The sequence below is a fragment of the Nycticebus coucang genome, chromosome 12, assembly GCF_027406575.1.
Source record: "Nycticebus coucang isolate mNycCou1 chromosome 12, mNycCou1.pri, whole genome shotgun sequence".
Taxonomy (NCBI): Eukaryota; Metazoa; Chordata; class Mammalia; order Primates; family Lorisidae; genus Nycticebus; species Nycticebus coucang.
Genome location: NC_069791.1, coordinates 83,298,666 through 83,325,682, shown reverse-complemented (window position 1 = coordinate 83,325,682; position 27,017 = coordinate 83,298,666). Strand labels below are relative to the sequence as shown.

Sequence of the window (27,017 nt, the reverse complement as noted above, 5' to 3'; positions counted from 1 at the left end):
TTGACCCTTTGAAGTCTAGCAGTCAGAAGGGCAGTCAGCAAAACCCAGAGTCACTGAATGACTTGCTCAAAGACTTGCAGCTTGGCCAGGCACAGTGGGCGTGGAGGCTCACACCTGTAATCCTAACATTCTAGGAGGCTGAGGCCAGAGAATCCCTTGAGATCAAGAGTTGGAGACCAGCCTGAGGAAGAGTGAGACAACAGGCCAGGCACAGTGGCTCATGCCTATAATCTCAACATTTTGGAAGGCCGAGGCGGGTGGATTGCTTGAGTTCAATAGTTCAAGACCAGCCTGAGTAAAAAAAAACCAAGACCCAGTTTCAAAAAATATATATGTGTGTGTGTGTGTGTGTGTGTGTGTATAGTCGGGTGTTTGTGGTGGGCACCTGTAATCCCAGCTATTTGGGAGGCTGAGGCAAGAGGATCGCCTGAGCCCAAGAGTTTGAGGTAAAAGCTGTGAGCTATGACACTACAGCACTCTACCAGGGGCAAGAAAGTGAGACTCTGTCTCCAAAAAAAAAAAAGAGTGAGACCTCATCTGTACTAAATATAAAAAAATTAGCCGGGAGTCATAGGGGGCACCATAGTCCCAGCTTCTAGGAAGGCTGAGGCAAGAGGATGGCTTCTGCCCAGAAGTTTGAGGTTACTGTGAGCTATAGTACTACAGCACTCTAGCCTGGGGCAACAAAGTGAAACTCCATCTTAAAAAAAAAAAATAAAACACTTGCAGCCTAGGCTCCTGACTCTGGGTTCCATCTGCACATGTTGAATTTGTTTCCTTAGCTCGTCTATGATAGACGGCAAGGCTAACCAGAGGGGTGACTAGAAGTACAAATATATATGGATGTAATTAATTCTAAACCTTATGTACAAAAGTTGCACGGAAAAGAATGTCATCAGCTCAGTGCCCGTAGCACAGTGGTCGGCACCAGCCACATTCACCAAGGCTGGCGGGTTCGAGCCTGGTGGCCCAGGCATGCTAAACAACAGTAACAACTGCAACAAAAAAACAGCCTGGCATTGTGGCGGGCCCTGTAGTCCCAGAACTTGGGAGGTTGAGGTAGGATGATCACTTAAGCCCAAGAGTTTGAGGTTGCTGTGAGCTGTGACGCCATCTACCCAGAGTGACATAGTGAGACTTTGTCTCAAAAAAAAAAAAAAAATTAAAGAAAGAAATGTCATCTACTGGGGCGGCGCCTGTGACTCAAGGAGTAGGGCGCCGGTCCCATATGCCAGAGGTGGCAGGTTCAAACCTAGCCCTGGCCAAAAACCCAAAAAAAAAAAAAAAAAAAAAAAAAAAAAGAAATGTCATCTACTGAAGCAAAGAAACAGAGAGCCACAGCATGACACAAGAAACATAAAGCCAGGTGGTTGCACGCACCTCTCTAGTAACATGTATCAGAAGGGCTTCTAGCCGTCTTGCCTACAGCTTATATCTTAACAATATTTGCCCATTGGGAATAACTACAGACATATATATAGACTTTGCACAATGTCTTCATCCAGACGACATTTGATTAAAACGTTTACTTTGGCTACACAATTCAAGTCGTCAAAAAGCACTTTTCTGCTTTAATTTAAACTACCATAAAGTTGATCAATGACATAACATTGCTCTAGTATTTACTGGTTTTGCACAAAGTACCCAGTCTCTGTCTCTTCCATGAACAAAAGGAATTTGATTGAGGACCAAAGAAGCAGGATAGGGCGCCGGCCACACACACCCAGGCTGGCAGGTTCGAACCCAGCCCAGGCCAGCTAAACAACGACAACTGCAACAAAAAAATAGCCAGCTGTTGTGGCTAGCACTTGTAGTCCCAGCTACTTTGGAGGCTGACGCAAGAGAATCACTTAAGCCCAAGAGTTTGAGGTTGCTGTGAGCTGTGACGCCACAGCACTCTACTGAGGGCAACATAATGAGACTCTGTCTCAAAAACAAACAAACAAAAAATCACCTGTTGGCTGGGACTCTGCACTTTGCTCTTCGCTGCTCCCAGCTAGCTAAGCAATTAAGAAAGAGAAAATAAGAAAAGGGGCTCGGCACCTGTAGCTCAAGTGGCTAAGGCGCCAGCCACATACACTAGAGCTGGCAGGTTCAAATCCAGCCTGGGTCTGCCAAACAACAATGACAACTACAACCAAAAAATGGCCAGGCATTGTAGTGGGCGCCTGTAGTTCCAGCTACTTGGGAGGCTGAGGCAAGAGAATCACTTAAGCCCAAGAATTGGAGGTTGCTGTGACCTGTGATGCCACTGCACTCTATGGAGGGCGACATCATAGTGAGACTCTGTCTCAATTAAAAAAAAAAATTATCCATCTACTGATCAGGCAAAAATCACCCTAGGAGCTAAAATACATATATTTTATATACTTATTTATTTATATTCTAGTCAGGAGGCTTTAATTAGACAGCCAAAAAAGTAAATGATAAAAATAGTTATTCTGCAAAAAAGTGTCTAAAATAAATGAGTAATACAGCCAAGAATAGGCTCTCTCTTCACAATCCCATCTGCTTCTCTCTCCCAGGTACATATCCCAAGAGTATGAGTGTTTATATCTGCATGCCTAGTCAATTAAACTCAAAAGATACTTACTGAGCACATTAACGCAAGGCACACTACCAAGAAATCCTAAAACGGGATCATGGAATCTTAACATAGACATAAACAAACTCCAAAGAACAGCAAGTGCAATCTCATTTCACAGATGAGGAAAGCAAAGCTCAGTGAGTGTCTTGATCAAAGTCAGCAGTTATTGGTCAGGTCAAGACACAGAGCAAGTCAGAGCTCTTTCCCAGGGTTAGTCCCCCCAACCACTGAAACAGAACAGAGCAGTTCTGCTCCAAGGATTTCAAGGATGATGAATGAGCTGGACTTAGATGCCATCAGGCAATAAGTAAGTGTGGTGTTGACAGACCACTATAAAAATGTGCTCCAAATCTAAAATCATGATCAACACTACCCCTCGTATGAAAATAATTTCATTTCAGCTGCTGTTACCACCTGTGCTGTTTAAATTAGAGTGAGTCTCTTTCATAAAACTTACATCACCTTCATCCTGAATTACTAGCAGACAGACCTGGCACTTTAAGTAACAGTTAAAAATAAAATAACACTTGCATGATTTTGGCAAAAGATCTCTAGTATATATTACAGACTATGGCACTTGGGGTAGCATAATTACTTCCTTTCTCTGCTCCAGTTGCTAGAGTCTCAGGAAACCATGTGCAGGTCAAGGTCTAATGTCTTCTTCATTATTAGCAAAGCTGCAATGCCGCCTCCTTCCCATTCTGCACTGGCCTCACCACCCATCTCCATGCCTAGGGAGAAAGGCTGATTCTAGCCACAAAGTGAGGTAGGACACAGCTAAGGACAAGCTTCTCAGGAGGGTAAGAAAGTGAAAGTTCAAGCACAAAGCTAAGCAGTGTTCTGATACAGTGACACCACACTCGGTAGACAGGAGCAATGGTCTGAAGCTCTCCCCAGCGCACCAATTAGATAAATCACTCCTGTAGAAAGGAAGAAATGAGCAGGTGGGAACAAACCCATTATAATGTACCCCAACACTGAACAATCTGGGGTACAGGTAACAACTTCCTGAATGTAAACCAAAGCAAGAATGAAGGAACACAGAAATGATGCCCTCCACAAACAAAACTACAGCTTCTTGAGAACAAGAGCTACCACTAAGAGAGGTACACGGCCAACTACAGCAGCCAGAGAAAGTACCAGGCTAGAGCCACTCTTAGCTCCACTGAGTATAGCTTGTGTAACTTTGGGCAAATTCTGCAATTTCCTCAAGCATCCTTGGTATTAAATGCAATCGAGTGTGCATACTATATGTTGATTATAACATACTATGCAAGTGTCAGCTAATGTAATCATCTGCCCAACTACAGGATTCCCTCACATAAACTCCATGCGTGGGTTTTCATAAAGGCAAATTCTCCTAAGCTGTCACCAGCTTGTCCCTTTAAGTACACCCAGTGCTACCTTAACACTTCATTTATTTATTTATTTTTCAAACAGTCTCACTTTGTCACCCTCAGTAGAGTGCTGTGGTGTCATAGCTCACAGCCTCAAACTCTTGGGCTTAGCCTCCCAAGTAGCTGGAACTACAGGTGCCTGCCACAACACCCGGCTATGTTTTAGAGATGGGGGGTCTCGCTCTTATTCAGGCTGGTCTCCAACCTGTGAGCTCAGACAATCCAACCACCTCCTCCCAGAATGCTAGGATTACAGGCATGAGCTACCATGCCTGACCAATACTTTAATTCACATCCAGTCACATTCCTCAAAATCTCTCAAACTATCATTACCAATTGCCAAAGAGTGCTTAAGTATCCCACACAATATAATCATGGTCATGGGAGCAGCTGCTGGGGGACCTTTGACGGTATTACGCTACAGAGGAAGTGTGAGGGTGCTGCACAAGCAGAGATCTAAGTCAGCAGGAGGTGACCCTTCCTGGCCCGGTGGTTCTAAGGCAGTTCTAAACAGTACTCCCATCACCACAGATGACTGTTAGCCACAAAGGGAGAGGACTGCATAGTAACTCTCTCTGACTAGGGACTCCACATGCTCTGGTTTCTGCACAGTATTACTAGTCACTGCTATTTTTGTTCAGTTTCACTTTCAATAGTATGCTTAGCAATAAACAATGATTTTTTAGAAAGCTATAACTTATACAATATGGAAAACTATATTGTAACACAGGAACTATCTTGGTCCCCTTCCTCCACACCACTGACAATTCACTGAGTTAGAAAAGCAGAATTGTGGTGGCATTGGCCACAGTGAGCAGCAGGAAAGCAGACAGAACCTTTTTTTTGTGTTGGGGATGGGGGGGTGAGGGAGGGAGGAAGGTTGCATAGGAGAAAGGAAACAAGTACTTAACTCCTATCCAATCTTACTCAACCCTGCCAGGGTTGGCCTTGCTCATCTCCCTAGATAATGAAGGGATTATTCTACATGCAGTTTTTGATTAGCCCTCCAATCCTCACACCGCAAGCGGAATTAGCTTGGGAGACGAACAGGCGTCGCTCTTCCCACAGTTCTCAACCCACCCTGCTAGAATATGAGGAGACGAAAAGAGGTAAAAGATAGCATGCTGCCTTGGTTCAGTCCTCCCAGCTCTGCCGCTTCACCTTGGGCAGCAGCACAAAGGCAAGGATGACTAGAAATCCCACACCAGTTCCCCCACTCCCAACAGGTGCCTGGGCACTCCCTGTCCTGGCTATGCCTTAACTGAAGGGTGGGCTCTGGAGTCAAAGCAGATCTGCATCTGATTGTGACTTCCCCCACTTACTGATCAGCACAAACTTGAGCAAATTACTTAACCTCTCTGACCTCAAGTTTTTTCACTTGCAAAATGAACTTAGAACAGTACTCCCTGAGGTACAGGTGAGAATGAAATGGCATCAATGTTCGTAAATCCCTCAGCACTCTTAACCATAAATGAGCAAAACTAGTTCACTGTATGTCACTGGTGAGCCAATAAGCTCTTTAAAAAAAAAATAGACAAAAATACCACATAACAAGCCAACTATAGGCTCACAAAAATCCCAAAAATGCCAAATGCCTTTACTTTCATTTTTATGCAGACCGGCTACCAGTGCTTACAAATGTAAGAATGATACAAAAGTGTTTTCCATTTCTGTTTGGGGCAGTAAGGGTTTGGAACTAGACCCATGAGTCTAGCAGCAAAAGTTTTTCCTTTCTTTCTGAGGCCCCTTTTAGAAGGGCATTTTTTTTTTTTTTTTTTAATTTAAGAGACAAGGTCGGGCGGCGCCTGTGGCTCAGTCGGTAAGGCGCCAGCCCCATATACCGAGGGTGGCGGGTTCAAACCCAGCCCCGGCCAAATTGCAACCAAAAAATAGCCGGGCGTTGTGGCGGGCGCCTGTAGTCCCAGCTACTCGGGAGGCTGAGGCAAGAGAATCGCTTAAGCCCGGGAGTTGGAGGTTGCTGTGAGCTGTGTGAGGCCACGGCACTCTACCGAGGGCCATAAAGTGAGACTCTGTCTCTACAAAAAAAAAAAAAGAGACAAGGTCTTGTGCTATTGTTTAGGCTGCAATCACAGTTCACTGTAACCTTGAACTCTTGGGCTTAAGAGAGCCTCCTTCCACAGCCAATTGAGGCTCAAGAGTTCGAGACCAGCCTGGCAACGTGGTAACACCCTATCTGCATAAAAAATAAAAATAAAGGCCGGGGGAAGTGGCTCACACTTGTAATCCTAGCACTCTGATAAGCTGAGGTGGGTGGGGTGCCTGGGCTCACAGGTTTGAGATCAACCTGAACAAGAGGAAGAACCCGTCTATAAAAATAGCCAGGTGTTACGGTGGGCGCCTATAGTCCCAGCTACTTGGGAAGCTGAGGCAAGAGAATCGCTTGAGCCCAAGAGTTTGAGGTTGCTGTGAGCTATGACACCGCGGCACTCTACTAAGGGTGACAAAGTGAGACTCAGTCTCAAAAAAAAACAGAAAGGAAGGGAGGGAGGGAGGCAGGCAGGAAGGGAGGAAGGGAGGGAGGGAGGAAGAAAGGAAGGAAAAAAAGAAAAAATTCTACCTGAAGAATGAAATCCATTCACCTAAAAACACACTACTTCCTACACCCAGGGATCCCAGTGAAAATGCGCAATACTGAGAAACAGATGACTGAGATCCTCTGTTTGTCTTTGTCATCCCCAACACCACCCTTGTTCTTAAGCAAAAATCCATACATAAGGACTTACATATTAGAAATTGTCACAAAGGGTGGGGGAAAGGAAGAGCAGAGAGAGGGAAAGAGGGAGGGGAGTGAGGTCTTGGTGTGTGCCACACCTTTTGGGGGCAAGACATGTTTGTAAGAGGGACTTTACCTAACAAATGCAATCAGTATAACCTGGTTTCTAGTACTCTCAATGAATCCCAACCAAAAAAATCAGCCAAAAGAAAAAACAAATTGTCACAAACAAAACGTATTTGCTTTTTAGGCTGGCTTTTTTTCTTTCTTTTCTATTTTATTAATTAAATTTTTTTTTGAGATACAGTCTCCTTCTATTGCTCCAGGCTAGAGTGCTATGGAGTCAACCTAGCTCATAGCAACCTCAAACTTGTGGGTTCAAGAGATCCTCCAGCTTCAGCCTCACAAATAGCTGGGACTGATTTTTCTGTTTTTAGTAGAAAGAGGAGTCTTGCTTTGCTTAGGCTGGTCTCAAACTCCTGACCTCAAGTGATCCCTCCGCCTCGGCCTGGCAGGGTGTTAGGATTACAGGTGTGAGCCGCTTTGCCTAGCCTAGGCTACCTATTTTTGAAGACAAAGAGAAAAATACCTTACCTCCAAGTTCTCCTTAATACACTCCAAATAAAGGTTAACGTCTAGCAGTTTTCTATGTATTCCCAGCCATAGAACATTCATTGGCTTTCACTCTCCAAAGCACCATACTTTGCCTATCTTTGTCCCTATTTTAAGTTCCATCCCACCCTATAGTCACTGTAAACTGTTTCTTCCTAATGCCCAGGGCATAGGGCATTCTGAACAATTAAATATGCTGAATTCAAACTGTTGCCATAAATAAACTTTCAATTTTCAAAATACATAAGATTCAGTTCAAACTTATCTAACTCATCTTTTTTAAAGTGCTTGTGTCCAGCCTGCCGCCCCAGCCACATGCTGACTTGTAAGGACTTATTTTGCTTATCTGTGGTGTCTGATATTATGAAAAGCATGCACACACCTTTTTTTTGCTCATCACCTTTTGTTAGTGCTTGTGTATATAATGTGTAGCCCAAGACAACTCTTACTCTTCCAGTGTGTGGCACAGAAAAATAAAAGGTTGAACACCCCTGCTTTAGAAGATACCGAAAGGCCATATCTTATATGATTTCATTTATATGAAATACCTAAAATAAGCATATCCATAGAGACAGAAAGCAGATTTATGGTTGCCAGAGAATGAGGGGTGAAGTATGGGAAGGGATAGCTTAATGGGTACAGGTTTACTGAAAAAGCCTGAAACCTACAATATAGAGACAGTTATACAATATGGTGAATATATTTAATGTCACTAAATTGTATACTTTAAAATGGCAAGTTTTATGTTATGTGTATTTTACTGCAATAAAGATAAGTAACCACGTTAAGACTGTAAAAAATTAAAATATGTTAAGGTACCATTTCTAATACATTAAATAAGTATAAGCGGTACTTAAGTAAAAAAATAAGCATAGATTTGTCTTCCATAAATAAACAAAAAAACCTAACTTAGTGATAACTTTTCCAACACACACACAGAAGAAAAGATATTGAGGAAAAAATAATGAAAAGCTATTTTTTAACCTATTAAATGAACAACAATTTTCCTAAGATTGCCCAAAGCTGATGAGTTTATTAATCTACACCTGATGGGAAGACTATACTGGTTTAACCTTTCTCAGAAACATGTGATGAAGTGCTTTAAACATGCTCAGACTAAATCTACAAGTACTCCAAGATAAAGGGTTTATAAAAAAGAAAAAAATAATAATCTTCATACCCTTAGGACTTTCCGGGACTCTATCCTAAGGCAATTTTCTAAAACACAGAAAAAGCCTTCTGCCAAGACATTAATCACATTATTATTTACCATGGCAAAAAAATGGAACAACCTAATAGCTTAAGAATTCATGCAATGCAATATTACATAGCCACGGTAAAGATTTATGAAGTATTTAATGATTTGAAAAAACACGTATGCTATACAGTAAGTGGAAAAGGCAGAAGAAAAAAGAGCATTTTCAGTGTAACCTCGACCGTATTTTAAAAGTAAACAGGAAAATGACAAGAAGGAAGCAAACCAAAATGTAATTAGAAGCTGAATAAGATGGTGGTAATTTCTTGTCTATTTTAAAAGTTACCAAATAATCTACAAAATACTTTTTACTATGAGAATAACTAAGCAAAATCAAGAGGTGACAAGATTTTGTGATTCTATAGTAGCATCAGTACCTACTTAAATTGCCAAATGGTACTAGAATAAAGAAGGTGCAGAAATTGAGCTAAATTACTGGCCACAAACGTTTGAAGGCCTGGCTACTGTAATTTGGCTGTTTTGTTTCTGTCACCCTGGGTAGAGAGCTATGGCATCATAGCTCACAGCAGCCTCAAACCCTTAGGCTCAAGAGTTCCTCTTGCTCATCTTTCCGAGTAGCTGGGACTACAGGTGCCCACCACAATGCCCTATTTTTAGTAGAGACAGAGTCTCACTCTTGCTCAGAATGGTCTCAAACTCTTGAACTCAAGCAATCTGGCCCCTCCATCTCAGCCTCCAAGAGTGCTAGGATTACAGGCATGAGCCACTGTTGGCCGGTTTTGTTTTTTAATAAGTCCCTGTGGGAGAAGAACATACAGAAACTCCCTGTACTATTTCTGCAACTTTTCTGTAAGTCTTAAATTATCTCAAAATAAGATACTTAAAACAAAGAAATCCTTGACAGATCACTTAATTTGTCTTTCTCTAAAAACAGAATGAAGAATGCAGATAAATAATTTGCTGGGCAATAATAAAGCTTTTGGGTCCGTTCCTCACAAATTAACCAAAAGCCTAGATGCCTGCTAGAATCATCTGTGCAATCTGTTAGATGCCTTATTCAACAACACTTCAGAGCTTTCATCTTTATAACTGACCAGAGACAACTAATCCTTCCCCCTTTCCTATGTGTCTGTGGCTCCTTCTGCCCAGATGCCCTTCTACTTCCCTACCTCAAGCTCCAAATTCTCTGCCTATTGACTTTCCTAATGTCTGCTTTGAAACTCAACTTAGTCATCACCTCCCTCTGGGAATCCTTCCCTGATACAACCGCCCCATCCCCAATTTAGCCAGGCTTTTTTTTAAGTAGTGATGCCTTTCACAAGGTTCTACTTCTGCACTTATCCTGCAACACTGTAATCATTTGCTAAGATGCACATCTCCTCATCCAGAGTTAGAAAACTCCAGAACTTACATGCAATAACTGTAAACTAGATGAATTCTCATTTATTTTGCAATTCTGTTACAAGTGATCCAGGAGATTCACCAACAGTGTCTTCTCCTGATCTTAACTTTCAGTTTCAGTAAAGAATTACAAATTATACACTTTCAAGTGCATTGATTCATACCACAACCAGCTTTCCAACTTCCTCTAAATAATCAGCAATTTTTGCAATGGCCCAGCACTCACCCATTTTAGGAACTGCTTTCAGCTAGGCGTACTCACCAGACACCTAAGTGACTTGCTTCAAACATTCTCAAAAATAACAATATCAAAGACTTTAAAGGTGGCCCAGCACCTGTAGCTCAAGTGGCTAAGGCCCCAGCCACATACACCAGAGCTGCCGGGTTCGAATCCAGCCTGGGCCTGCCAAACAACAATGATAACTACAACCAAAAAATAGCAAGGCGTTGTGGCAGGCACCTGTAGTCCCAGCTACTTGGGAGGCTGAGGCAAGAGAATCGCATAAGCCCAGGAGTTGGAGGTTGCTGTGAGCTGTGATGCCACAGCACTCTACCCAGAGCGACAGCTTGAGGCTCTGTCTCAAAAAAAAAAAAAAAAAAGACTTTAAAGGTTACTGACAGGGCGGTGCCTATGGCTCTGTGAGTAGGGCGCCGCCCCCATATACCAAGAGTGGTGGCGGGTTCAAACCCAGCCCCAGCCAAACTGTAACAAAAAATAGCCGGGCGCCTGTAGTCCCAACTACTCAGGAGGCTGAGGCACGAGAATCGCCTAAGCCCAAGAGCTGGAGGTTGCTGTGAGCTGTGATGCCACCACACTGTACTGAGGGCGATAAAGTGAGACTGTCTCTTTAAAAAAAATAAACAAATAAAAATAAAGGTTACGACAGTCAAAAACACAAATGTTAAATGACCATAGGTCTAGCTGTCAATTCAAAACTTTCACTTTCAATCTATTCACTATTGAGGTAAAAGGAGGAATCTTTACTGTTTCTCAAAGTATTTTCTTGTATTTCTTTGAGGTCCTTTCAAAAGCCTTCAAGTTTTTTATTCTTTATAAGAAGTCTCATTTATAGGATATGACTTTTCAGCACTCCTCAATGAAGTACGGGCATGTATCACTTAATGACAGGGATACATTCTGAGAAATGTGTATCAGGCAATTTTGTTGTGTAAACATGATAGAGTGCACTTACACAAAGCTACATGGTACTCACCTATGCCACAAACCTAACCTGTATAGCATGTTACTGTACTCAATACTGTAGGCAACTGTAACAATGGTTAGTATTTGTGTATCTAAACCACCATCATATAAGCAGTCCCTCATTGACCAAACTGTCATTATGTGGCATATGACTATGTGCATGTTTGCAAAGCTCCAGAGACAAGGGCCAATCATCCCAACAGTAAAATGAGATATTTTTACTCTATTTACTGAGCACTTAGTATGTGCCAGATACTTTCTGACACATTATGCTCCCCAAATATAACATGTTTGCCTTGACCTTAGTTAAAAGGATTTGCTCTGTAAAATTTGGTTCAGTCAAAAGGCCACACTCCTGGTTAGGTAAGCAGCAGAGCTGGTAGGACCAAGGGGACTCTGAAGCCAGAAGTCTCTGAGTTTAAATCTTGGTCTGCCTTTTTCACTGTGCCTTGATTCCCTCACCTATAAAATAGAAATAATAGTAGTATCTCACTCCTAAGATTTTTTTTTTTTTTTTTTTTTTTTTGTGGTTTTTGGCCGGGGCTAGGTTTGAACCCACCACCTCCGGCATATGGGACCAGCGCCCTACTCCTTGAGCCACAGGCGCTGCCCACTCCTAAGATTTTTGCAAAGATAAAATAAAAATATTATATGAAAGTACCTGGCACATACTAAGTGCTCAGTAAATAGTGGCTACTACTATTCTGTGCATGGCCCACAGCACAGGTCTTTTTTTTTTCATCAGTGTCTTTGCATATGTTCTTCATTCCTTCTATTCAAAATGATGTTTCGGGCAGCGCCTGTGGCTCAAAGGGGTAGGGCACCGGCCCCATATCCTGGAGGTGGCAGGTTCAAACCCAGCCCCAGCCAAAAAAAAAAAAAACTGCAAAATGATGTTTCTCTCTGTTTTTGCCTAGCAAACTCATATTCATCCATTGAGACCCAACTTAGAGAAGCCACAAGAATAGATGTCCCTTTCTCCGTAGCAGCAGTTGCTAACCTAGGAGAATTAGAGAGAGTGCCATTCAAATGCATAAGAAAAGAATAAGAAAAAATGAATAAGAAAAGCAAAGAATAAGAAAAATGCACTACAACGTATGAACAACTACTCTGCAAATGGCTGAAGTTGCTGTTATGATCCATAAAATACCAAATAATTATAGTGTTGCTAAACTCAATAATATCATTGTCATGTATTTCTTTGACCAATGTGTCTTAAATTGCAAGGATTATCACCTGAAATTTTTATTTTATTTTATTTTATTTTGAGACCGAGTTTCACTGTGTCGCCCTCAGTGGAGTGCTGTACCATCACAGCTCACAGCCCAACCTCAAACTCTTGGGCTTAAGTGATTGTCTTGCTCAGCCTCCCAAGTACTTGGGACTATGAGTGCCCGCTGCAATGCTCAGATATTTTTTTGTTGTAGTTGCCATTGTTGTTTCACAGGCCCAGGTCAGATTTGAACCTGCCAGTCCAGGTGTTATGTGGCTGACGCCTTAGCCATTGAGCTACGGGTGCTGTGCCCACCTGAAAAATTTAAAGAGATTTTTTTGTCATTTATTTTCTGTTTGTGTGGGTGTGCCTTTATGTCCATAGAAAAAGGTCAATAGGAAAAAAAAAAAAAAAGATAAAGGTCAATAGGACACAATCCCAGACAATACCAGCACTGAAGAGTGTACAAAATAAAAATAAAAACAGGCCACACTCAAGAGTCCAGAAAGCCCAGAGCCACAAGTTGCCCACCCTACCCTAAACCAGCAGCATGAAAAGCATGTTGTAGGGCAGCGCCTGTGGCTCAGTGAGTAGGGTGCCTGCCCCATATAGCGAGGGTAGCGGGTTCGAACCCGGCCCCAGCCAAAAAGCAACAAAAGAATAGCCGAGTGTTGTGGGAGGCACCTGTAGTCCCAGCTACTCAGGAGGCTGAGACAAGAGAATCATCTAAGCCCAAGAGCTGGAGGTTACTGTGAGCTGTGACGCTATAGCACTCTAACGACAAAGTAAGACTCTGTCTCTAAAAAAAAGAAAGAAAGAAATGTATTTTGTAATTGCTCAACCAAATGTGCAAGGTATTATAAATACTGTTTTATTCTTGGCATTGATAGGAAGAAAGCTATAGTCTCAAGTAAGTTTTTTTTTTTTGTAGAGACAGAGTTTCACTTTATGGCCCTCAGTAGAGTGCCGTGGCCTCACACAGCTCACAGCAACCTCCAACTCCTGGGCTTAAGCGATTCTCTTGCCTCAGCCTCCCGAGTAGCTGGGACTACAGGTGCCCGCCACAACGCCCGGCTATTTTTTGGTTGCAGTTTGGCCGGGTTTGAACCCGCCACCCTCGGTATATGGGGCCGGCACCTTACCGACTGAGCCACAGGCGCCGCCCATGTGCAAGGTATTATAAACTGGATCAATTTCATCAACATTCTAAAATTATTCAGCCAGATTACATTTTTTAAAAAACCCAGACTGGGCGCCCATAGCACAGTGGTTAGGGCACCAGCCACCTGCTCTAAGGCTGGTGGGTTTGAACGCAGCCGGGGCCTGCTAAACAAACAAACAAAAAAAAAAAAAAAATAGCTGGGCTTTGTGGCAGGCGCCTGTAGTCCCAGCTACTAGGGAAGCTGAGGCAAGAGAATCACTTGAGCCCAAGAATTTGAGGTTGCTGTGAGTTATGTTGCGACAGCACTCTACTGAGGGTGACAAAGTGAGACTCTGTCTCAATAAAAATAAATAAATAAAAAAACCCATTAGCTAACCCAGCAAAAAAAAAAATGTACACAGATGAAGAGATCAAGACTAATTGGCTAGGCAGCACCTGTGGCTCAGTGAGTAGGGCCACCAGACCCATATACCAAGAGTGGTTGGGTTTGAACCCAAGCCCCGGCCAAACTCCCACAAAAAAATAGGCAGGCATTGTGGTGGGCGCCTGTAGTCCCAGCTACTCGGGAGGCTAAAGCAAGAGAATCATGTAAGCCTAAGAGCTGGAGTTTGCTGTGAGCTATGATGCCACAGCACTCTACTGGGAGCGACAGAGTGACACTCGGGCTCTCTTAAAAAAAAAAAAAAGGAAAAATGAGCTAACATAAGAAAAAAATATGGTGGTGCCTGTGGCTCAAGGGAGTGGGGCGCCGGCCCCATATGCCAGAGGTGGTGGGCTCAAGCCCAGCCCTGGCCAAAAACTGCAAAAAAAAGAAAGAAAGAAAAAAATACATGTAGCAAGAAAATATCAAAAGTTGTTCCACTTCATTGATGACTGAAGGACAATACATGTGATTCCTGAGGTGCTATTTTCACCATTCACATTAAAAAGTTTTAACTATTGTCTACTAAGTGGGGAAAACAGGAACTATCCCACTGGTGACAGCGTAAACTGATGAAACCTTTTTGGAGGACTAGCAAAATTTTTAAATGCACTTATCATTTGCCCACAATTCTATGTACAGAAATTTATCTTACACAAAGTATATAAAGATACATCAATGTGTTTGTTGCAGTACTGATGGTAGTGACAGCAAACATTGAAAATCTAAAATAAACAACATTACAGAACCAGGTAAATACATTAAAGCAGGCATATCATCCTCCAGGGAAAATTGATAAAGAATGTCTCCCTTGGGCAAAGTGTGGTGGCTCACACCTGTAATCTCAACACTTTGGGAAGCAGAAATATCACCTGAGCCTAGGAGTTTGAGGCTGCAGTGAGCTTTGATACCACAGCACTCTAGCCCCAGCAACAGAGCTAGACCTGGTCTCCAAAAACAAACAAAAAAAAGGATGAACCGTAAGTACTATATCCAGCCGGACTATCATTTATAAATAAGGACAACACACAGAAGTAGGGGGAATCAGCAAATCAATGTTAAATGCATTAAAAGAATCAAAAGAATACTCAATCCCAGGTGGCAAAACAAGGTCTACAAAATCAGAAGGGGGGGAAGACACGATTGCAAGAGGGACTGTATCTAACAAATGCAATCAGTGTAACCTGGCTTATTGTACCCTCAATGAATCCCCAGGAAGAAAAAATAAAAAAAGAATGTAGTCTTCCAGTTCTTTTTTTTTTTTTTTGTAGAGACAGAGTTTCACTTTATTGCCCTCGGTAGAGTGCCGTGGCGTCACATAGCTCACAGCAACCTCCAACTCCTGGGCTTAGGCAATTCTCTTGCCTCAGCCTCCTGAGTAGCTGGGACTACAGGCGCCCGCCACAACGCCCGGCTATTTTTTTTGTTGTTGCAGTTTTGGCCGGGGCTGGGTTTGAACCCGCCACCCCCGGCATATGGGGCCGGCGCCCTGCTCACTGAGCCACAGGCGCCGCCCAGTCTTCCAGTTCTTATAAAGAAAGAATGTAAATCAAATTAATGAAAGCTGCCAAATACAGTGGCTCAAGCCTGTAATCCCAGCACTCTGGGAGGCCAAGGTGGATAGACTGCCTGAGCTCAGGAGTTCGAGACCAGCCTGAGCAACCGAAAGACCCTGTCTCTAAAAATAGCTAGATGTTGTGGTGGGCACCTGTAGTTCCAGGTACTCAGAAGGCTGAAGCAAGGGGATTGCTTCACCCCAAGAGTTTGGGTTTGCTGTAAGTTATGATGGCACAGCACTCTACTGAGGGTGACAAAATGAGACCCTGTCTCGAAAAAAAAAAAAAATTAATGAAAGTCAAAAAAACTTAACTATAATGAAAGATAATGTATCTCAGGCCAGTGGCTGGAAAGCCTCAAAGAGGTGACATTTATGGTAACCTTAAAATGGCAGGTCTCATATGCAAAAATGAAGATAAGGACATTCAAGCAGAGAAATATAAAAGTGTACTAAGTATTCAGGTAAGGACAAGGGGTTGCTGTGGCTAGAGAACAATATATAATTTGACAAGTCTTCAAAAGATATACTACATAAATCACTTTAAGTATTTAATAAACCATTTTCATCCTTACTGAGAAATCTAAAAGGAAGTGAAACTTAAAATTCAGGGCCATGTGCCACTCCCCCACTATTACGAAAGCTTGGTCTCTGACAACAATGAGTACCCTCTGCTCTAAATGGTTTGAGTCGATAGTAGGATCACATCTGAGCTCAATGAGGTAGCTTATACATAAGATGAACTGATGGAGGGAGAACAAGGAAGCTGGGGCTCAGTCAAGTCAGCAACAGTCAGAGCAAGAGACCATGCCAAAGTAGGGGAATTGAGACAAATGCCGGGGTTGGGACACTCTGCATTAGCAGCAGCATCAACAGGTCAGGGGTGTAGGGGAGACTGAAGAAGAGGAAGATAAAGATGATCCAGGTTTACCGTTTGAGTAGCTGGTGAATAAAGGCCATTAACAGAACGAGGGCATGCGGGAGGAAGCACTAACCTGCGGGTATGGATTTGGTTTAGACTGTTTGATGTCTACAGGACACTTAGGTGGATAGCCAAGGCTAGAGAGGAAGGTTTAGTTCTCATTGGTACATGGGTCATAGCTGAAGCCATGGAAAAGAAAATCAAAAGACACTAAAACCAAGAAAGTAAAATCATGGATGCCAAGGGAGGCAAGAAAAAAGTGTTTCAAGAACAGGAGACATGTGGCTGCCAAAGTCACAGGAAAAATCACATGGCACAAGGCCTGAAAATGTGCATGTACACTGGATTCTGCACAGAGGCTATACAGGCTCTTGCAAAGTGGTGAATACAGAGTCAGTCTGCAATGGCTTACAGGTGAGAAAAGAGGTTGAAAAAGTAGCAGCTACGGTTTCACAAATTCCTACCCTCTTCATCCCAGCCCATTATCACATCTTCCTTGACTTGGACATTCCAACTGACAATCCAACAACCTAAAACCTTCAATGCCTTTGTCCTACCCAGTGTCAGTTACTTTCATCTCAACACGCAGCAACTGCCCACCTGCAGACATGGCCAAATCCCCCATTTTACCAGCACATAGCCCATCTCCTATCAGATCTTCCTTGTCAGTTTCCTTACCTGTCATCTATTCCTTTGCTACAAAATCCAAATCACCAACTAATTAAGATTTCCTACTATTCCTAGTCATTAAATGATAAGGTTTCTAAAATCTGCTTGAGCTTGACTTCCTCCTTCATCCCAAAACTCTGGAATTGGAGTTTAAAGTAACAACTCTCTGGCTCCAGTCTTCCTCTCTACTCCTTATTCCACATCCAAGAGCAGACGTGTCACATCCATACAGGCACACGGTCGCATCTAGTGCAATGGTGTCACATCTCATTTTCTACACCAATTTAACTTACATGTGGCACAGACTGATATTCCCTAATGGAAAAAACAGCCAAGAAACAGTAAGACAAATTCCTAGGGTACTGGAGATCCCCTGGACAAGCAACATTTGTAGCCTTCTCTCTAACCACTTCTTCACAAAAACCTCCACCATGGCCAAACCACTCTACGCAATGTTTTAACATTTAGTTACATACTCCTCTTCTGAAATATCCTCTGTAAATTCTATTCATCCTAGGAAACCTCACTTATTCCCTCCCTCTCTAAAACCTCCTTTGAACATGCAAGACCTCCACAACATGCACAATTTATCTGTCTACTATGCCAGGCATAGTTCTGGACTGTTGGGATACACCAAAGAACAAAAGCAATGTTCTTTGCTTTTAGAGGTAATATTTTAGCACAAGAAGACAACAAAAGTAGACCTTATAAATAGCATTAAGCATATAAAATGTTAGAAAATCAAACAAAAAGAAGCAAAGCAGGATGTAAGGGCCTGGGAGTTGTGAAGTGGGATTACCATTTTAAATAAGGTGGTAAAGATAGGCCTCTTTGGGAGGACCATTCTTGAGAAGGCTTAGAGGTTTAGTTACACAGATTCTTGAGGGAAATACAATGTTACCAGAGGCAACAGCCAGGACAAAGCCCACAGACAAGAACACAGGTGGAAGGTTTGAAGAAAATAAGGAAAACAAGGTAGCTGGAACAGAGTGAGCAACGGTAGAGAAGGTAAGCTCAGAGAGTTTTACATGTCTGAAAATGAGCTTGGACGTTAAGCAGTCAGAAGGATATCTGAGAACTAAAACTGAGGAGAGAGGTCTCTGGACCAGAGGTTGTTGGCTTATAAGTGGCCTGGAAGAATTCACTAAGTCTAAGATCTAGAGCACTCCAGCTGTGTGAGACAAGGAAGAAACAACAGCACATCTTAGGGTCCTAGACGCCAAGTGAAGACAGACTCAACTGAAGAGGGAGAATTCAACTTGTCTGATGCTACCGACAGGTCAAATGAGATGAGGACTGAGAGCTATCCACTGGATTTAGCAATGATGGTGGGAGGGACTTTGACAAATGAACTTAAGACAGACTGGAAAGTGAAGAATTAAGAGACCAGGTAAAGACCACTGTTTCCTTGGAGTTTTGTTACAAAGGGAACAAAGAAATGGGGCAAAACCTGGCCAAAAAAGTACAAGTTTTTTAAGATAAGAAAAAATAGCATGTTTGTGCAGTTCATGTACATGTGTATGTGTGCATACGCATAGAAGGCCCTACAAAGTGCTAAGGACTCAACAAATGTTCATTCCTTCCTTCACTCTCACTTGACACTTAACTATTTTCTGTTATCTTTATTGATACATATCTCATCTCCATGACTATCTGCAAACAACTTTTAATTGGAAGGCCCTTTCTTTCCTGGACCAACTGTCAAACCCCTCTTTTTTTTTTTTTTTTTTGTAGAGACAGAGTCTCACTGTACCGCCCTCGGTAGAGTGCCGTGGCGTCACACGGCTCACAGCAACCTCCAACTCTTGGGCTTACGGGATTCTCTTGCCTCAGCCTCCCGAGTAGCTGGGACTACAGGCGCCCGCCACAACGCCCGGCTATTTTTTTGTTGCAGTTTGGCCGGGGCTGGGTTTGAACCCGCCACCCTCGGCATATGGGGCCGGCGCCCTACTCACTGAGCTACAGGCGCCGCCCCAAACCCCTCTTTATACTTCAAGACCCAAATATCGCCCTCTAGGAAGCCTTCCCTGACCCTCCTCAGCCAATCTCCCTCAGATTGGTATCAATATATTCTTTGTACCAATGTGCATTTGCCCCACTACATTCTACTACTATCACCCTTGTCACAATCTCTTGCATTTATCAGAATATAAGTCTTATCTTCCCCACTGAACTGACTCCTAGGAAACAGGAGCAACATTATCCTGAAAATACAGCAGTTATCGCCACTAACACTGGCAGTGTGACCTTTAGGAAGTTGCCTAATTTCCCAATAAAATAGGAAATAAAAATAGCCTCTACCTCCTGGCACTATTTGGTGCAGTCAATGGGGTTAATATATGCAAAATGCCTGGCATATACTAAGCCATGTATATATAATACATATTAACCATTACATTACTATATTGCAACCACAGCTCCTAGGATTTTAAGCCTGATAGCAGGAAATCAAGTAAGAGAATTATTTCTCTATACCCCACATTAATTTTGTCTGCCACATTTTTGTTATCAGGTCATTTTTATCATTTGAATTGCCATGCACTATTTTTTTTATTTTTTTATTTTTTGCTGGGGCTGGGTCCTGAACCTACCACCTCTGGTATATGGGGCCCGGCCCCCTACTCCTTGAGCCACAGGCGCTGCCTGTTTTTTTTGTTTTTTTTTTTAGACAGAGTTTCAAGCTGTCGCCCTAGGTAGAATGCCATGGCGTTATAGCTTACAGCAATCTCCAACCTCCAACTTGGGCTCAATAATACTCTTGTCTCAGTTTTTCTATTTTGATTTGTTTATTTATTTATTTGAGACAGTCTCACTATGTCGCCCTTGGTAGCGTGCCATGGTGTCACAGCTCACAGTGACCTCAAACTCTTAGGCTTAAGCGATTCTCTTGCCTCAGCCTCCCAAGAAGCTCAGACTACAGGCAGTTTTTCTATTTTTAGTAGAGATGGGGTCTTGCTTTTGCTCAGACTGGTCTCAAACTTGTGAGCTCAAGCAATCCAGCCACCTTGGCCTCCCAGAGTACTACGATTACAGGCATGAGCCACCACACCAGGCCTCATGTACTAATTTTTTCAAAAGCTGTTAAAGTCATTTCTTTTTCTTTGTTTGAGAGACAAGATCATGCTCTCACCCAGGCTGGAGTGCACTAGCATTGTGGCTATCTTCCTAACGCCACAATGTATTTTCATTGTTAAAAAGGGGTTCCAAGTCACAGGTGAAGAACCGCTGCACTGGGCGGCGCCTGTGGCTCAGTGAGCAGGGTGCTGGCCCCATATACTGAGGGTGGCGGGTTCAAACCCAGCCCCGGCCAAAACTGCAACAAAAAAATAGCTGGGCGCGTGGCGGGCGCCTGTAGTCCCAGCTACTCGGGAGGCTGAGGCAGGAGAATCGCCTAAGCCCAGGAGTTGGAGGTTGCTGTGAGCTGTGTGATGCCACAGCACTCTACTGAGGGCCATAAAGTGAAACTCTGTCTCTACAAAACAAAAAAAAAAAAAAAGAACGGCTGCACTAGCATGATCATAGCTTACTGCAGCCTCAAACTCCTAGGCATAGTGATTCTTCTGCCTCAGCCGCTCCAGTCACTAGGATTACAGTTACAAGCCACCACACTCAGCAAAGTCATTTCTTGATCTTTAACAGTCTCTTCTATACTGCAACTACAAATCTTTTTTAACTGATTCTAAATGTGCAGGTCAAGATCCCTCCTCCTAGAGGGAGAGATCAAAGAAAATTCTTCATATTCTCTATGCCAGTATCTACCTCCTGATCACCTTTTCCATGAGGATGCACAATGTACTGCTAGAGCACTTTGGATCAAATGCCAGCTCAACCACTTGTCAAATAGGTATCCTAGAGCAGTTCTGTTAATCTCACCTCCCTCTGGTAGTAATAGCAATAATGTAACCTAGCAGGGTTAGTGTAACATTGAATGACTAAAGGAAAAAGTAGCTAGCACATCAAATATGCTAATAAATAAAAGTTTTGCTACATAATAGTCTTAAGTTTAAATATAATAGTAATAAAAAGAAGTTTTTTTTATCATGTCATACCATTTTAAGTTTTGTTCTTAGGTTTTTTTTTTTTTTTTTTGAGACAATCTTATTCTGTCACCCTGACTAGAATGCAGTGGCATCATCATAGCTCAATGAAACCTCAAAACTCCTAGACTCAAGCAATCCTACTGCCTCAGTCTCCTGAGTGGTTGGGACTACAGGTGTACCCCCACACACAAACAGCTAATTTTTCCACTTTTTTTGCAGAGATGGGGGTCTCAATTTTGCTCAGGCTAGTACTAAACTCCTGACTTCAAGCAATCCTCCTGCCGGGGCCTCCCAGTGCTGGGATTACAAGTGTGAGCCACAACACCTGCCATATTTTCAAGCCTTATTAGCACTGAAGTTTGAGGGAAAAAAAAAAAAAAAGATATTAAAAAGGCTCAAGTTTAGGTGGCTCCTGTGGCTCAGTGAGTAGGGCACCGGCCCCATATAACAAGGGTGGTGGGTTCAAACCCAGCCCTGGCCAAACTGCAACAAAAAATAGCCAGGCATTGTGGTGGGCACCTGTAGTCCCAGCTACTCGGGAGGCTGAGGCAAGAGAATCACCTAAGCCCAAGAGCTGGAGGTTGCTGTGTGCTGTGATGCCAAGGCAAGTTTATGCCAACTAAAGCTCTATAAAGTAAAAATGTTAGGCTTGATGCCCGTAGCACAGTAGTTACGGTGCCAGCCACATACACCAAGGCTAGCGGGTTCAAACCCAGCCTGGGCCTGCCAAACGATGACAACTGCAACAACAACAACAAAAAATAGCCGGGTGTTGTGGCAGGCACCTATAGTCCCAGCTACTTGGGAGGCTGAGGCAAGAGAATCGCTTAAGCCCAAGAGTTGGAGGTTGCTGTGAGCTATGACACCATAGCACTCTACCCAGGGTGACATAGTCTAAGACTCTGTCTCAAAAAAAAAAGTAAAATTGTTAGATCAGTAAGAAATGCAGAGGAGGGCGGCGCCTGTGGCTCAAGGAGTAGGGCGCCGGTCCCACATGCCAGAGGTGGCAGGTTCAAACCTAGCCCTGGCCAAAAATAAAAAAAAAAAAAAAAAAAAGAAATGCAGAGGAAATAAGTTCTTAGAGTAAATAAAGAGCTAGAATCCAAGGGAAAAGACCCCCTTCCCATAAGAGACAAACCAGGCAATAGATTCCTTGCCTTTGGGAGAGAAGGTCTGCCCTGCCCAAGCTCCTAACCCTGAGATACTTACTCACAGATGAGCCACTGGTGTGACACAAAAAAGATGTGCTCAGACACCTCACTCCACTATGTCCACCCATTATTACCTAAATAATCCAACTCACCTCAGAAAAAATATGCATGGAGGTCATGAAATCAACTACTTTACAATTACTCAAAAGTAATTAAAGTTGTCATTCTCATAATGCTCTATAACTGCCAGTTAAAATGAAACCTGAATACAAGGGTGTTTGGCTAGCTCGCTCAGTAACAAAAATTCTGTTCAAGAGTCCTAAAGCAATGTTTTAAGCTCCCTGTGGGAACTTGTCTGTTTTATCCATCTGTATATTTCCTAAGGCCTGGCATATAGCAGCTATTTAAAATTCACTGGAAGATTTATACATCCATATTCATAGCAACATTATTCACAACAGCCAAAAGGTGGAAGCAACTAGGTAGCCACTGATGGATGAATGGATAAACAATATGTGGTACAAATACACAATGGAATTCAGCTTTACAAAGGAAGGAAATTCTGACACATGCTCTGACATGGCTGAACCTTGAAGACATTATGCTAAGTGAAATAAACCAGTCACAAAAGAACAAATGCTTTACGATTACACTTATATGAGGTTCTTAAAGTAGTCAAATTCAGAGACAGAAAGTAAACTGGTGGTTTTGGGGGCTTGGGGGTGGGGAGGACTAAGAAAAGAAGAAAATAGAATAGTATAAAATGGGAACAGTTTCAATTTGGGGAGATGAAAAAACTTCTGGAGATGTACAGCAGTAATGGCTGCACAAAAATGTGAATGTACTTAATGAACTGTACACTTAAAAATGGTTAAACTGGTAAATTTTACTGCCATCATAAAACAAAAATAAAGGCTGGGCGCCTGTAGCTCAAGCAGCTAAGGCGCCAGCCACATACACCAGAGCTGGCGGGTTCAAATCCAGCTTGGGCCTGTCAAACAACAATGACAAATACAACTAAAAAATAGCCGGGCGTTGTGGCCGGTGCAGGTAGTCCCAGCTACTTGGGAGGCTGAGGCAAGAGAATCGAGTAAGCCCAGGAGTTGGAGGTTGCTGTGAGCTGTGATGCCATGGCAGTCTACCCAGGGCCACAGCTTGAGGCTCTGCCACAAAAAATAAAAAAATTTAAGGGCAGCACCTGTGGCTCAAAGGGGTAGGCCGCCGGCCCCATATGCCAGAGGTGGCGGGTTCAAACCCAGCCCTGGCCAGAAACTGCAAAAAAAAAAAAAAAGTAAAGAAAAAAAAGTCTTTTAATTATTCAAAGAATAAATGAAGGGCAGCGCCTGTAGCTCAAAGGAGTAGGGCACCTGCCCCATAAGCTGGAAGTGGTGAGTTCAAACCCAGCCCCGGCCAAAAACTGCAAAAAAAAAGAATAAATGAAGAGACTCGGCACCTGTAGCTCAAGTGGCTAAGGCACCAGCCACATACACCGGAGCTGGCGGGTTCGAATCCAGCTTGGGCCCGCCAAACAATGACAACTATAACCAAAAAATAGCCAGGCATTGTGGCGGGCACCTGTAGTCCCAGCTACATGGAGGCTAAGGCAAGAGGATTGCTTAAATCTAAGAGTTTGAGGTTGCTATGAGCAGTGACACCACGGCACTCTACCCAGGGCCACAGTTTGAGACTCTGTCTTAAAAAAAAAGAATAATTAAGAAAGGAATGGAGGGCGGCGCCTGTGGCTCAGTCGGTAGGGCGCCGGCCCCATATACCGAGGGTGGCGGGTTCAAACCCGGCCCCGGCTGAACTGCAACCAAAAAATAGCTGGATGTTGTGGCGGGCGCCTGTAGTCCCAGCTACTCAGGAGGCTGAGGCAAGAAAATCGCTTAAGCCCAGGAGTTGGAGGTTGCTGTGAGATGCCATGGCACTCTACCGAGGGCCATAAAGTGAGACTCTGTCTCTACAAAAAAAAAAAAAAAAAAAAAAGAAAGGAATGGAAACTACTTCACAAACCACTAAACATTATACCTCATACCTTTGGATTACTCTTTAAAGAATTCCTATCTCCATATTTCAGAGATGAGGAAATTAGAACTCACAGAGCTTCATTGATCTGCCACTATAGATACTATGCACGTGTGTGTGTATAAAAATACACTTACATAGAGCACATGTAGTAAATACTATACAGTGCTGCTCAGCCTTAGTGGTGTATTTTATCCACGTGGCTGTAACCCCATAAGGACAAAGGCTATACGCCTTAGATTCTTTTTCTACACCCAGGACCACACATCACCCACAGACCTTATGTCAAATGTTTTGAAAATCCCACAGGCTTAACATCTGTATCAACAGAAGATGTAGCTGCAGCCCTTTCTCTACACACCACTAACTTGGCAGGGGCAAAATGGGAGACACTAAGAACGATTCTATCCTGGAGCTGCTCAAACACAGGACAGGCAATCAATCAACCACTGACCTGCACTTACTACTGCCAAGAGCTGGGGCAGGTAAAGGTTCAGATGATTTCATCTTCCAGGGAGCTGAGTCCACAGTAATGGATAAGGCTCAGAAATAATTTCAATAATGAAAAGACAAATGCTTAACAAACAGGTGACTACACAATCTAAGAGAGTAATGAGAATATCTACTGGTCTAGAAAATATGGACAGTATCTTTAGAGGTGGCTTTTAAGCTGGACCTGAAAGGATGTAATCCAAGAGTAATCCAAGCACTACCAGGGGAAAGGCCAGAGAGAATGTAGCAGAAAAAACAGCAGCCTTGATATCAAAAGAATAGATCCTTTCTGACTCTGCCATTATCTCTGCAAGCAACCTCTGAGATCCCTGTTTCCCCACACATAAACCAACAGCTAAATGACATCTTCTAGAATCCGTCCAGCTCTTTTAAGTGTATTTTATTTAATAACTCCAAAGTCAGAATGCCTAAGTCTAAATCATACCATTGTCACTTTAAAGTCGCTTGACCTTGAGCTGGGTAATTAATTGCTCTATGCCTCAGTCTTCCACTTTAGAACCAAGAGCTCTTCTGAAGGGTGGTGTGATGATTAAACGCACGCCAATCAATTAAGCGCAGGGCACATGGTAAGCCCTCAATAAATAAATGATAGTTACTGTCCTGATAAGCTGCAGTCGAGAGAGGAAAGCACCAGAGGCAAGGGATGTGCCTGCTGAGCTTGCAGGGCCCTCTCGGTCCAGAGAGAACCCTGGGGGGATGGGAGTGCACACCCTGCACGCATGTGTCACCGGCCAGGCAAGGCACGAGCCTCTCCCCGCCCAGGGGAGAAGCGATGGCTCAGCAGCCCCGAGACTGATACCCACCCCCCTGACCCGACGCCCGAAGAAGGAAGTGGGCTCCGACCCCACTTACCATGCTGGCCGGGAGGGGGCGGCTCAGGTGAGCTGGCTCGTGGGCTTCAGACACGTCCCGCTCGCACAGTTCAGGTCATGGTCCCGGCAGAATCGGAAAGTCCCCGCCCATGCAAAGACAACCCCTTCCCCACCGGGTCCCGCAAGGACCCTCTAAAAACAGCACGGTGCCCAGTCCGCTTCAGCGGGTGCTCCCGGGACAATTCATCTACACCCACCCGCCCCTCCCCAAGGAAACTGAAAAAGCAGGAAATGGGGCTCAGAAGCCGGCAAGAAAGGCAGCGGCTCGGGCCCCCCCGCCCGGGCCCGACCCCCGCGGGGGAGGCTACGGGCCCAGGCAGGGGCTCCCCGGCCTCCGCGGACAGGAGTAGCGGCGGGCCTGGCCCCGGCCCCGAGGCTGAAGGGTCGGAGGCTGAAGGGGCCTCGGCGGCGCGACGCGGCCCGGGCGGCCGGCTCAGAGAAGAGGCTCGGGGGCCTGCGCTGTCCTCACCGTCTCAGCCCAGTCGGCCGCCGCCGCCGCCCCCCAGAGCATCCCTGCGCGCGTCCGCCCCAGAGCCGCCAGCTCACGCCGCGCGGCCGCCCCCGACCAACAGCCTCAACGCGCCGGAAGTGGCAAGCGCCGGGCGGCCCCACAGCACGGCCGCCTGGCTGCGGCGCTGGAACCGGACCAATCCGGAATCGAGCGAGCGGGATGGGGGAGAGCGGGCGGAGGGCGGAAGGCGGGCCCGCACCTGATGGGTCCCGCTAGCCCCGCCTCCCTGGCCCCGCCTCCGCCGGCCCCTCCTTCAGCGCGCACAGCCTGCTAGTCCACGTGGGCCGGCAGCCATCTTGGTAAAGGGAGCAGGGGCTACCATTTTTGTAAAGGTGCGGTTTCTCTTTCGCTTCCTTTGATCATTCATTCTTCAAATCTTTATTGATGTAGGGCACACGCCTGTAATTCTAACACTCTTAGGGGCAGAGGAAGGAGGATCCCTTGAGCTCATGAGTTCAGCCTGAGCCAAGAGTAATACCCTTCTCTATTAAAAATAGATAAATTAGCCAGACATCCTTGTGAGCACCTGTAATCCCAGCTACTTGGGAGACTGAAGCAACAGAATGGCTTGAACCCAGGAGTTGAGGTTGCTGTGAGCTAGGCTGACACCAGGCACTCTAGCATGGGCAACAGAGTGAGACTTAGTCTAAAAAAGAAAAGAAAAGGGTGGCACCTGTGGCTCAGTGGGCAGGGCTCCGGCCCCATATACTGAGGGTGGAGGATTCGAACCCAACCCCAGCCAAACTTCAACAAAACATAGCCCGGCTTTGTGGCGGGCGCCTGTAGTCCCAGCTACTCAGGAGGCTGAGGCA

General features: G+C 44.3%; 1 protein-coding gene across 2 annotated transcripts in view; it reads right to left on the bottom strand.

The window, feature by feature from the left end:
* The window catches only part of XPO6 (exportin 6), a 107,852-nt gene extending 81,502 nt beyond the window's left edge, over window positions 1–26,350 (bottom strand). For both annotated transcript variants that reach the window (XM_053554829.1, XM_053554831.1), the window contains exon 1: window positions 25,675–26,350. In XM_053554829.1, coding sequence (XP_053410804.1) covers window positions 25,675–25,677 — 3 coding nt within the window. In that variant the 5' untranslated portion in view covers window positions 25,678–26,350. The remainder of the gene's footprint in view (window positions 1–25,674) is intronic.
* Window positions 26,351–27,017: the final 667 nt, after the last annotated feature.